The following is a 12,536-nucleotide window of genomic DNA, read 5'->3' as shown; positions in this document are numbered from 1 at the left end:
ACGGTTTTACCCCCTTCATGACCAGAGAATTTTTTTGCTATTCAGCACTGCACTACTTTAATTGCAATTGTGCAGTCATGCAACACTGTACCCAAATAAAATCTATCACTATTTTTTACACAGAGCTTTCTTTTGGTGGTATTCGATGACCACTATTTTATTTTTTATTTTATATTTTATTTTTTTTTGCGCTATACACAAAAAAACACATCAGTACAAAATGTAAAAAATCTAATTGCTCCATAAATTTAGGCCGAAATGTATTCTGCTACATTTCTTTGGTTAAAAAAAAAAAGCCCAATAAGTGTATATTATTTGGTTTGTGTGAAAGTTATATCCTCTACAAACTATGGTGTGTGTGTGTATATGTGTGTGTGTGTGTGTGTGTGTGTGTGTGTATGTATATGTATATGTATATATATATATATATATATATATATATATATATTTTATTTACTTTTTTTTATTTACGCAGCTATAGATGCTATACTTTACTTTAATGGCGGTGATTAGCAACTTGGTGTGGCTGTGATAAAGGTGGCAGGCATCCTTGCACTAATACAGTGTTCAGTAATAATACTGTACAATGACACTTTACTAATGACACTGGCTGGGAAGGGGTAAACATCTAGGGGCAATTAAGGGGTAAGTGTGACTAACAACCTGTGTGTAATATGTGCTGCTTTTACTTTTCTATTTGGCTGTTTCTCCCTGCTTTTGAAGGGAGAAAAAACAGTCAGATCCCTATTCAGGGATCTGTGTTTTTGTGAACACAGAACTTTGTGTTATTGGCCACAGCCGATCAGCTGACGTCAGCCAAAATCATTCATTGAAATCAGATGTCGGGCTCGTGCTTTGTCCAGTCACCAAACCCATACCGGAAGCAAGCCGGGTACATTGTCTGGCCTGCCTGGGCCCCTCTACTGTGGGCGGGTGGCAAGCGGTTAAAGTAGAACTAAAGGAATTTTTTTTTTTTCATTTTGGTTGGAGGGAGGGTTATAACGCCTGTCAGATTTTTTTTTTTTTTTTTTTTTGCCCCCTCCCTGCGTGTCCCATTGGGGAAATTTTACAGTCACTTCTCTTCACTCGTTCTATAGCCAAAACAAGAAGTCAGAGAATCCCTGGTTGTAACCAGAACTAGTGTCCCAATAGGAAGATTCTCTCTCTATTAATGTTCTGGGGTAACCAAAATTTGTTATTTTATATCGCTTTCGGTGACAATGTTAAATGGAAAAAATGAGAATTAATCCCCCTAACAAGACGGCCATAAAAATCTGAGAAGTGTTTAAAAGGTAAGGGATAAACAAACTGCAGCTCTAACTAAAGATGAATAATGTCCTTGCTATAGGTGCAGGTCATTTACATACCTTATGAAGCCTGACTGGAATATTCCCGGTCGTTGCTAAGTGAGGCCTAGTCGTCACTGATCACCTCCACCATCACAGGAGTGAGCTCTTTCTCTGATTCAAACCCCCTCACATACTTTCTCTCCCCTGATGCAGTAGCTCTGAGCTCACCATTTGAGAGCTCACTCTAATGTTGGAGGTTAGCAGTGATGACTAGGCCTCACTTCGCAACGTCCTGGGAGTATTCCAGTCAGGCTTCATAAGGTATGAATATGGTCTACACCTACAACAAGGGCTTTTTTCAACTTTAGTCAGAGCTGCACATTTTTTTTTTTTTTTTATCTACAGATACCTCTTATCTGCATGGGAAGTTTTGTGGTAAGGGTGAACTAACCCTTTAAATCCCTTTCCACTCAATACAAATGTAAAACGTTTTGCCTTTTTAGATACACTGTAATAAACGGCCCTGAAACCTATTTCTGCTAGTGCAGGTGTCTCCAATCCATGACCCTCCAGTTGTTCGGGAACTACAATTCCCATCATGCCTAGTCATGTCTGTGAATGTCAGAGTCTTGCAATGCCTCATGGGACGTGTAGTTCCGCAAAAGCTGGAGGGATGTAGTTTGGAGATCCCTGTGCTAGTGCCTCTAAATGGTGGATGTCACTGGCCGCTCAGGTTCCCACTGATGAGAAGTAATCAGTGTGGTTTGTGATCAGTGTCCTTGCGCCTTCATCTAGAGAAGAAAAGCGGATTTGAGCGGGCCACCTATTGACTTCTATGGGCAGGCGGATATCAGCGGAGATGTGTCGGCTGACACCCCCTTGCTATGCGATCGAACAAAATCTGCTCAAAACAGACGGATGGCGATGCGTTTGCCATCCGTCCAGTGGATCAGATTGGATGAAGACGGATGTGCTGTTCGTTTTCATCCGATCTCGCCCTAGAGGACAGTGGGGCTATGACAGGTCCATCTCAGCATAGTGAGCGGAGATCGACCTGTCATCCGCCTGCTCAGTGGGGATCAATGGAGCAATCCCCCCCGATGAGCTTGTGGAGCATGTCCAGCGGATCCACTCCATGTGAAAGGGGCCTTAGCCAAGAGATCAAAGCTGCCACCTTTTAGAATTCGGGGGATTTGTAGTGCAATATGTTGGTACTTATCTGATACAATTTACTGTGTTTACAAAAATAAAGCCAATTTTTTTTGTTTGTTTTTTTTTGTTTTTTTGGATAGAGTAGGGAATGGTTAAAGCAGATGATGAAAAGTCCACTTTATTAAAAGCACTCACCACTCATTCATATTGTTTGTAAACACCTATGGAAAAAAAAAACTATTGGAAACAAAATACCATGGCTCAGGAGTTGCAGGTGATGTATGTCACTGCTCCTCATTAATGTCTACCTCAAAAGCTACACACAAAGTCCAGAGAGAATGTACTCCTATGTCCTAGAGGGAGCAATGAGTCATGTTGACTTCAATAAAACAAAGGAGAAATACAAACTTTAAAGATACCAACTGAGACAGTATTTTATTTTACTTTTTAAATATACAGTGGGGACGGAAAGTATTCAGACTCCTTTAAATATTTCACTCTGTTATATTGCAGCCATTTGCTAAAATCATTTAAGTTCATTTTTTTCCTTATTAACCACTTCAATACCAGGCACTTAGACACCTTCCCGCCCAGGCCAATTTTCAGCTTTTAGCGCTGTCGCAAGTTTACAACACTGTACCCAAACAAATTTTTTATCATTTTGTTCCCACAAATAGAGCTTTCTTTTGATGGTATTTGATCACCTCTGCGGTTTTTATTTTTTGCGCAACAAATAAAAAAAGACCGAAAATTAAAAAAAAAAAAAAAAAACACGTTTTTCTTTGTTTCTGTTAAATTTTTTTGTAAATAAGTACGTTTTCTCCTTCAATGACGGGCACTGATATGGCTGCACTGACGGGCACTGATGAGGTGGCACCAATGAGGTGGCACTGAGGGACACTGATGGGCACTGATAGGTGGCACTGATGGGCACTGAAAGGTGGCACTGGTATGTGGCACTCATAGGTGGCACCGATGGGCACTCGTAGGTGGCATTGATGGGTACTTATGGGTGGCACTGATGTGTGGCACTGATGGGCAATGATAGGTGGGCACTGATGGGCAATGATAGGTGGGCACTGATGGGCAATGATAGGTGGGCACTGATGGGCAATGATAGGTGGCACTGATGGGCAATGACAGGTGGCACTGATGGGCAATGACAGGTGGCACTGATAAAAAATATTGGGGGCATTGCTGGGCAGATCTGGAACATAATGGTGCCAATCAGTGCCCATTTGTGGGCACTGATTGGCACAGATTGGGCACATGTGGATGGCCATGGGGTACATACCTGGCCATCCACATGTTGCCTCCTTCCCTGGTGGTCCTTGTGGCGATTCCTGGTGGTCCAGTGTGGGGATCTGAGGGGGGGGCTGCGCTGATAAACAATCAGTGCAGACCCCCCCTGTCAGGAGAACCACCGATCGGCTCTCCTCTACTCGCGTCTAGTGGGGAAAAGCCGATCAACGGCTCTTCCCATTGACAGCGTGATCAGCAGTGATTGGACACGGCTGATCACGTGGTAAAGAGCCTCCACTGGAGGCTCTTTACCAAGATCGGTGGAGCGGTGTGTCAAGCTGACGCATCGCTCCACCGATCGCCGCAATGCGCGCCCCCCGGGGGCGCGCGACGGCATGTTATCCTGTTGGACGTCATATGACGCCCAGTCAGGATAATGGAACCACTTCCCGGACGTCTATCCGCTATAGGGCGGGCAGGAAGTGGTTAAAGCGGAGTTCCACACAAAAATGGAACTTTCGCTTTTCGGAACCCTCCGGTGTCACATTTGGCACCTTTCAGGGGGGAGGGGGGTGGGGGGTGCAGATACCTGTCTAAGACAGGTATTTGCACCCACTTCCGGCATAGACTCCCATGGGAGTCTATGCCTCTTCCCGTCCCGACCGCGCTGTCTGCTGGGAACACACAGCTCCCAGGAGAGAGCGGGGACCACTAGGGACGCGCAGCGCGACTCGCGCATGCGTAGTAGGGAACCGGGAAGTGAAGCCGCAACGCTTCACTTCCTGATTCCCTCACCTAGGATGGCGGCGGCAGCTGCCGAGAACCGAGCGGGTTCTCGGCGTCCCCTGCCGACATCGCTGGACCCTGGGACAGGTGAGTGGGCATGTATTAAAAGTCAGCAGCTGCAGTATTTGTAGCTGCTGGCTTTTAATATTTTTTTTTTTTTTTGGCGGTGTGGGTGAACCCCTGCTTTAATGTACACACAGCACCCCATATTGACAGAAAAACACAGAATTGTTGACATTTTTGCAGATTTATTAAAAAAGAAATACTGAAATATCACATGGTCCTAAGTATTCAGACCCTTTGCTCAGTACTTAGTAGAAGCAAGTTTTTCTCACCTGTATTTGGGGATCCTCTGCCATTCCTCCTTGCAGATTCTCTCCAGTTCTGTCAGGTTGGATGGTAAACGTTGGTGGACAGCCATTTTTAGGTCTCTCCAGAGATGCTCAATTGGGTTTAATTCAGGGCTCTGGCTGGGCCATTGAAGAACAGTCAGAGTTGTTGTGAAGCCACCCCTCCGTTATTTTAGCTGTGTGCTTAGGGACATTGTCTTGTTGGAAGGTTAACCTTCGGCCCAGTCTGAGGTCCTGAGCACTCTGGAGAAGGTTTTCGTCCAGGATATCCCTGTACTTGGCTGCATTCATCTTTCCCTTGATTGCAACCAGTCGTCCTGTCCCTGCAGCTGAAAAACACCCCTACAGCATGATGCTGCCACCACCATGCTTCACTGTTGGGACTGTATTGGACAGGTGATGAGCAGTGCCTGGTTTTCTCCACACATACCGCTTAGAATTAAGGTCAAAAAGTTCTATCTTGGTCTTATCAGACCAAAGAATTTTATTTCTCACCATCTTTGAGTCCTTCTGGTGTTTTTTTAGCAAACTTCATTCGGGCTTTCATGTGTCTTGCACTGAGGAGAGGCTTCCGTCGGGCCACTCTGCCATAAAGCCCCGACTGGCGGAGGGCTGCAGTGATGGTTGACTTTCTACAACTTTCTCCCATCTCCCAACTGCATCTCTGGAGTTCAGCCACAGTGATCTTTGGGTTCTTCTTTATCTCTCTCACCAAGGCTCTTCTCCCCTGATAGCTCAGTTTGGCTGGACGGTCAGCTCTAGGAAGGGTTCTGGTCGTCCTAAATGTCTTCCATTTAAGGATTATGGACGCCACTGTGCTCTTAGGAACCTTAAGTGCAGCAGAAATTTTTTTTTTTTTAACCTTGGCCAGATCTGTGCCTTGCCACAATTCTGTCTCTGAGCTCTTCAGGCAGTTCCTTTTGACCTCATGATTCTCATTTGCTCTGACATGCACTGTGAGCTGTAAGGTCTTATATAGACATGTGTGTGGCTTTCCTAATCAAGTCCAATCAGTATAATCAAACAGAGCTGGACTCAAATGTAGGTGTAGAACCATCTCAAGGATGATCAGAAGAAATGGACAGCACCTGAGTTATATATATATATATATATATGTATGTCACAGCAAAGGGTCTGAATAGTCAGGACCATGTGATATTTCAGTTTTTCTTTTTTAATAAATCTGCAAAAATGTCAACAATTCTGTGTTTTTCTGTCAATGTGAGGTGCTGTGTGTACATTAATGAGGAAAAAAAATGAACTTAAATGATTTTAGCAAATGGCTGCAGTATAACACAGAGTGAAAAATTTAAGGGGGTCTGTATATCCTTATATTTTGATAACACAAAAAGTTTATACATATGGCTTAACATGGATCCTAAAATGCTGCACGCTTTTGTTTTAGAGTACATATATTATACAATAATATCTGTTCCAAGAGTAACACTCATTGTCAACAGTACACTAATTCAATTCTCACAACTTATGTCAGTCAATAATTCCAATATAGACAAGGGACCAAGACCGCAGACAAGGCGTCCTCCCCCTTTTTTTTTTTTTTTTTTTTTCTATCTTTTACTGATGGCTCTGCTTTTTCAGGATGGAACGATGAAATACTAGATGTTATAAAGAATTTTTATTTAGAAGGGTAGTCTTCATACAACAAATATACCTGTGTGTGTGTGTGTGTGTGTGTGTGTGTGTGTGTATACACAAACCAAATTTTCTACACATATGATGGGTTTAACACAGTTTGTCCAAAGATGTGTGTCAACCCATGTATGATCATAAGATAACTTCTGGGCAGAAAGGGGGGCCGAAAGGGAAAGCAGCAAAAAACAGACCTCACCAATGCAGGAGGGGGGCGGGGGGGGGGGGGGGTTGGAATGGAATTTTCCCCCAGTGGCCAAAAAGTCCTATTAATGGTCCTTTAAAAAAAGTTTCAGATAGGTTTGAGGGAAATGGTATATCTTGTATACATATAAGGTATATGCATGTTAAAGAAGTTGTGTGAATAATGAATAGTCAAGTAAATATATCTCTATTGTAATATATCATATGTTACAGTAGAGATACGATATTTACTTGGATATTTGTTGTTCACATAACTTCTTTAACATGAATGATACTCCACAGAACAGCCACCGCACACCATACAACTTCAGCGTGTAATAACTAATAGCAGCCGGCTGCATTCACTTATTACACGCTAGGCTTGTATGGTGTGCAGTGGCTGAGATTTTTCTCTATTTGTTCTGTAGATTACATGGAGTCAGGGCAGACTCCTAACCTGACCTGAACCTATAGTGGAACACACCGAATGGGGGATATAGATGCCGGAGCAGAGACCCTAAAGTCTGTTTAGGTTCACATGTATATGATACTTATCATAAACCTACCTGATACTTATCAGATACTGATAGGTAAATAGGACTTTCTGGCTGCTAGGGGGAATTTTTACCACCTTCCTACAGCATTCTTGCTATCACGTAGGGGACTAATAGGGCCCTATGTGATAACATTTTTACTGTGACAGGTTTTCTTAAAGTTGAACTTTCCCCCTAACAAATGATAAAAAAATGTTTTTTGGCATGTAACATAGATTCCACATTAATAATTATGCTACCAAAATTAATGTGTGCTGTAAATTGCCTCCAACATTGCTCCTGTTTTTTTTGCTGGAGGCCAACATTTTGCTAAAGCCCCAGCAATAAATTGTAAAGTGGCACTAAACCCATCAATTTAGGCCCCTTTCACATTTGTGTGACTTGTCCGTCGACTTGGGACTGCATAGTTGCATGACAAGTCATACCCCATGATTTCCAATGATTACCATTCATATCTGTGTGACTTCAATGTAGTCCCTGCACTACTTTGGTCTGACTTTGATGCGACTTGAGGTCCATAGAGAAGATTACACAGGCATTGCTTCAAGTCGTGTGATTTTCAGGTCACACAAGTGTGAAAGGGGCCTTACCAGTTTAAAAAAAAAAAAAAAACAGTTCCATTCCTGGAATGCTAACTGTCACATTTGCTTGTGTCATCAACCAAACTGTCAATCCATCAAATGGCTGGTGTCATAACTGATCACATGTGCAGCACCATTGCAGTTGCAGATCAAACAGAAGCAGCTTCCTTGGCTGTAAAGGAGAAGAGGGTTTAATTCTGATTTAAGGCTGTCAGCTGGTAAGCCTTTACAAACTTGGCAATGCCTAAAAATGCCTGACTCGATCTATCGGGACTTAATTTTTTGACTAAAGTTCCACTTTAAATGAGACAATAGGTCTCCCCTGCACTCTATTAGCTTCTTCCCTGGTCAAAGCAGCCAGGGAAAGTGACAGCAGAAACAGGAGCAGACAAAACAGTTGCTGGATTACTTCCACCTGAACGCTGCCAGTTGGCCTGTCAGATTTACACACTATTGGCTACTTTAGGCCCCCAACCCCACCGCTGCCATCTGTGTATGACACGCACTAGTGGCATTAAAAGGGTTAAAGCAGGCTGCAGTTTATCCTCTTGGATGGCTGTAGTATAGTACTTTCCAGTAATACTTAGAAATACTGCACAGTTTATGCTAGAAATACTAGTCATTATTTTGTTATCTTACTATGTTGTTTCTAGGTGATGGCTTGGCCATTTTTTGTAAACTTTAGTGTCTGCCTCTGCTTTTCAGCTTAATAAAGAATTGGAGAAAGACCGTGACAATCTGCGACTTGAATCTTTGAAGAATGGGTAAGTTCTTTCTTGTGCTTAAGCCTGGCCTCTGAAGAGGTTAACAGAGGTCAGCCTTGTCATGCTTGTCCTTATCTTCTCGCACAGTAAGAGCAGTGATGAGCTGAAACAGCAGAATTCTGAATTGTCAGAGAAACTGAATGCACTGCTCTCCGAGAATGCCGCCACGAAGTTGGAGCTGGGAGATCTACACAAGAAGCTTGAAATGGCTGAACTTATGATTCAGCAGGTAAGCTTTAATGCAAACAGATTGTTTCAGGTAGAAATACAGTATCTCACAAAAGTGAGTACACCCCTCACATTTTTATAAATATTTTATTATATCTTTTCATGTGACAACACTGAAGAAATGACACTTTGCTACAATGTAAAGTAGTGAGTTTACAGCTTGTATAACAGTGTAAATTTGCTGTCCCCTCAAAATAACTCAACACACAGCCATTAATGTTTAAACCGCTGGCAACGAAAGTGAGTACACCCATAAGTGAAACTGTCCAAATTGGGCCCAAAGTGTCAATATTTTGTATGGCCACCCTTAGTTTCCAGCACTGCCTTAACCATCTTGGGCATGGAGTTCACCAGAACTTCACAGGTTGCCACTGGAGTCCTCTTCCACTCCTCCATGATGACATCACAGAGCTGGTGGATGTTAGAGACCTTGCGCTCCTCCACTTCCATTTGAGGATGCCTCATAGATGCTCAATAGGGTTTAGGTCTGGAGACATACTTGCCAGTCCATCCCCTTTACCCTCAGCTTCTTTAGCAAGGCAGTGGTCGTCTTGGAGGTGTGTTTGGAGTCATTATCATCTTGGAATATTGCCCTGCAGCCCAGTCTCCAAAAGGAGGGGATCATGCTCTGCTTCAGTATGTCACAGTACATGTTGGCATTCATGGTTCCTTCAGTGAACTGTAGCTCCCCAGTGCCAACTGCACTCATGCAGCCCCAGACCATGACACCTCCACCACCATGCTTGACTGTAGGCAAGCGACATTTGTCTTTGTACGCTTCACCTGGTTGCGGCCACACACACTTGACACCATCTGAACCATATAAATTTATCTAGGTCTCATCAGACCACAGGACATGGTTCCAGTAATCCATGACCTTAGTCTGGTTGTCTTCAGCAAACTGTTTGCGGGCTTCCTTGTGCATCATCTTTAGAAGAGGCAGACCAATTTGATGTAGTGTGCGGCATATGGTCTGAGCACTGGCAGACTGATCTCCCCCCCCCCACTCCTTCAACCTCTGCAGCAATGCTGGCAGCATTCGTACATCTATTTCCCAAAGACAACCTCTGGATATGACGCTGAGAACGTGCACTCAACTTCTTTGGTCCACCATGGCCCGGCCTGTTCTGAGTGGAACCTGACCTGTTAAACTGCTGTATGGTCTTGGCTACTGTGCTGCAGCTCAGTTTCAGAGTCTTGGCAATCTTCTTATAGCCTAGGCCATCTTTATGAAGGGCAACAATTCTTTTTTTAAGCTCCTCAGAGCTCTTTGCCATGAAGTGTCATGTTGAACTTCCAGTGACCAGTATGAGAGAGTGAGAGCGATAACACCAAATTTAACACACCTGCTCCCCATTCACACCTGAGACCTTGTCACATGACATCGGGGAGGGAAAATGGCTTATTGGGCCCAATTTGAACATTTTCAGTTAGGGGTGTACTCACTTTTGTTGCCATCGGTTTAGACATTAATGGCTGTGTTATTTTGAGGGGACAGAAAATTTCCACTGTCATACAAGCTGTACACTCACTACTTTTAGATTGTAGCAACGTGTCATTTCTTCAGTGTTGTCACATGAAAAGATATAATAAAATATTTACAAAAAATGTGAAGTGTGTACTCACTTTTGTGAGATGCTGTACATGTTGATGTCTGGAATTTAACTTTTTTGATTCTGACTCTTTGATAGGTGGTCCTTTGCCATAGTTTACATTGTTTAGGAAGCCTGTGTTGATCTGTGGTCACAAGTTCCGTTTTCATCAGTCTAGAAGTCTATACCCCTGTTTTCTTCTGCAAGTGGTGCCCCCCCATGTCACTAAATAGAGCTATACCAAACAGAGCTTCACATATTGAGGCTGATTTACTAAAGGATTTGAGAATGCTCAAACTGAATATCCACTTGAGTTATCCAATCGTTTATAGATTAAATAACTAAACTGGGGTTTTTTATGTTTTTAACATTTTGCCCACATGACTTTGTTTTTATGACCTCTTTGGTGACCATTTATTTTTGTATCAGTTGTTTATTGCGTGATTTTTTTTTTTTTTTTTTCAAGTTTTCTAATCAGACGGGGGCACCAGATGCAAATCAACAGCTTCTGATGGCCCTGGAAGAGCGAGACCAACTGGGTACCCAGCTAGCACAGGTAACCTTTTGTTTGATGAATATGACCACTGGCTGATTACTGAATTCCTAGATACAAAATATCCTCTGCAATTCTCTCTGCTTGTGACAACTTTGTCCATATAGCTATCAGGATTTTACAACCGGTCTCTTGTGTAACTAGTGCCAATATCCCAGAAATGGCAGCTACTGTACATTACTGTTATTAGTTAATTACAAATGTAGATGCATTCGTTTATAGGAAACAATTCAGTCCACTTTAAATTCAGTTATTGATTTATGCATTATTTTATGCAGAAGAAAGCTCTACAGCTTAAAGGAGTTGTAAAGGCAGAAGGTTTTTTATCTTAACGCATTCTCTGCACCAAGATAAAAAATACTTCTGTGTGTAGCAGCCTCCCTAATACTTACCTGAGCCCCATCTCTGTCCAGCGATGTCCACAAGTCCCTCAGCCGCCCTAGACTCTCCCTCCTGATTGGCCGAGGCAAAGCAGTGGCACCATTGGCTCCCGTGGCTGTCAATCAAAGTCAGTTAGCCATTCAGGAGAGAGGGGGCAGGGCTGAATAGCAGCTCCATGTCTGAATAAACAAGTGGTTTGCTGTGGGGGCACTCGACAGGAGGGAGGGACCAGGAGCCGAGAAGAGGGACCCGAGAAGAGGAGGATCTGGGCTGCCCCGTGCAAAACCATTGTACAGAGGAGGTAAGTATAATATGCTGTTTTTTTATATAATAAAATAGATTTTACAATCACTTTAAAAGGAAGCTTTTGTCATTTATTTTTAGGGCTGGTTTACTCTTGCAGCAGCCTTTTGCTGTGTCCTAAAAGCAGTCTGCAGTGGATCACTTTTCAGATGGTATTTGACTAGCAGCTGGGAGGTGATATGTTGCCTCCTCACCCTCTGTTTTAACCCTCTGAGTCAACCCACGGCGAATGGGATGCGTTAAGTTGCTGAACATGACGGGGTAGAATTTTTGGCATTTTACAACCCCCTCCAGCCACTGTATTGGGTTATAAAATAAACATATCCTTAACAGATTTGCTTGAGTAGATAACTGTAGAGTATTCCAGTGAATAGATGTTCTGCCCAAGCAGTGGTGCTCAAAGCTCTTTGCAGTGCTGCTCACCAGACCCAAAGCCTGGACAGTTGATCAAATGATCTCTGTTCCAATTTGAACTCTGATCGTGTGACCAAACTCGTGGAATTTGAGCATGTAGCCAGGAATGAGGGAGGCCAAGTACAGCATTTCTGCAGTAAAGTTTTTTTAATCTGTCTTTTTACTCTTCATCCATAGATGTCAGATTCTCTTCAACAGTTGAGGGCAGAACGAGACCAGTATGTGGAAAAACTGAAAGAAGAGGGTACTGTCTGGCAAGACAGAGTCCGACAGCTGTCTGAGCAGGTGAGTTGTACCTTGGCTTGAATTTCCTCTCTGGCCCCTTATCTGTGAACATTACACCAGCTTGTTTTCTGCTGTCCACCTGGGAAGGTGACCCTTTAATTCAAGCAAAACGCCTGCAGAAATGTTTTGTTAGTTTGATAGTCAAGGTTGTTGAAAGTAGGGTTGCACAGATACCACTTTTTTTATATATATAATAAGTAACATTACAAATTGCCAAATACAGTAGTCA

At 43.1% G+C, this 12,536-nt stretch overlaps 1 protein-coding gene across 10 annotated transcripts in view; it reads left to right on the top strand.

Moving 5' to 3' along the window:
* The window catches only part of GOLGA2 (golgin A2), a 147,729-nt gene that overhangs the window by 71,924 nt on the left and 63,269 nt on the right, over nt 1–12,536 (top strand). For all 10 annotated transcript variants that reach the window (XM_073600441.1, XM_073600440.1, XM_073600436.1 and 7 more), the window contains 4 exons: nt 8,493–8,551; nt 8,639–8,780; nt 10,838–10,927; nt 12,200–12,307. In XM_073600441.1, coding sequence (XP_073456542.1) covers nt 8,493–8,551; nt 8,639–8,780; nt 10,838–10,927; nt 12,200–12,307 — 399 coding nt within the window. The remainder of the gene's footprint in view (nt 1–8,492; nt 8,552–8,638; nt 8,781–10,837; nt 10,928–12,199; nt 12,308–12,536) is intronic.

Source organism: Aquarana catesbeiana, linkage group LG09 (genome assembly GCF_042186555.1).
Source record: "Aquarana catesbeiana isolate 2022-GZ linkage group LG09, ASM4218655v1, whole genome shotgun sequence".
In the NCBI taxonomy this organism is placed as follows: Eukaryota; Metazoa; Chordata; class Amphibia; order Anura; family Ranidae; genus Aquarana; species Aquarana catesbeiana.
The sequence above is the reverse complement of the archived record's forward strand: the minus strand, read 5'-3'. Positions and strand labels throughout refer to the sequence as shown.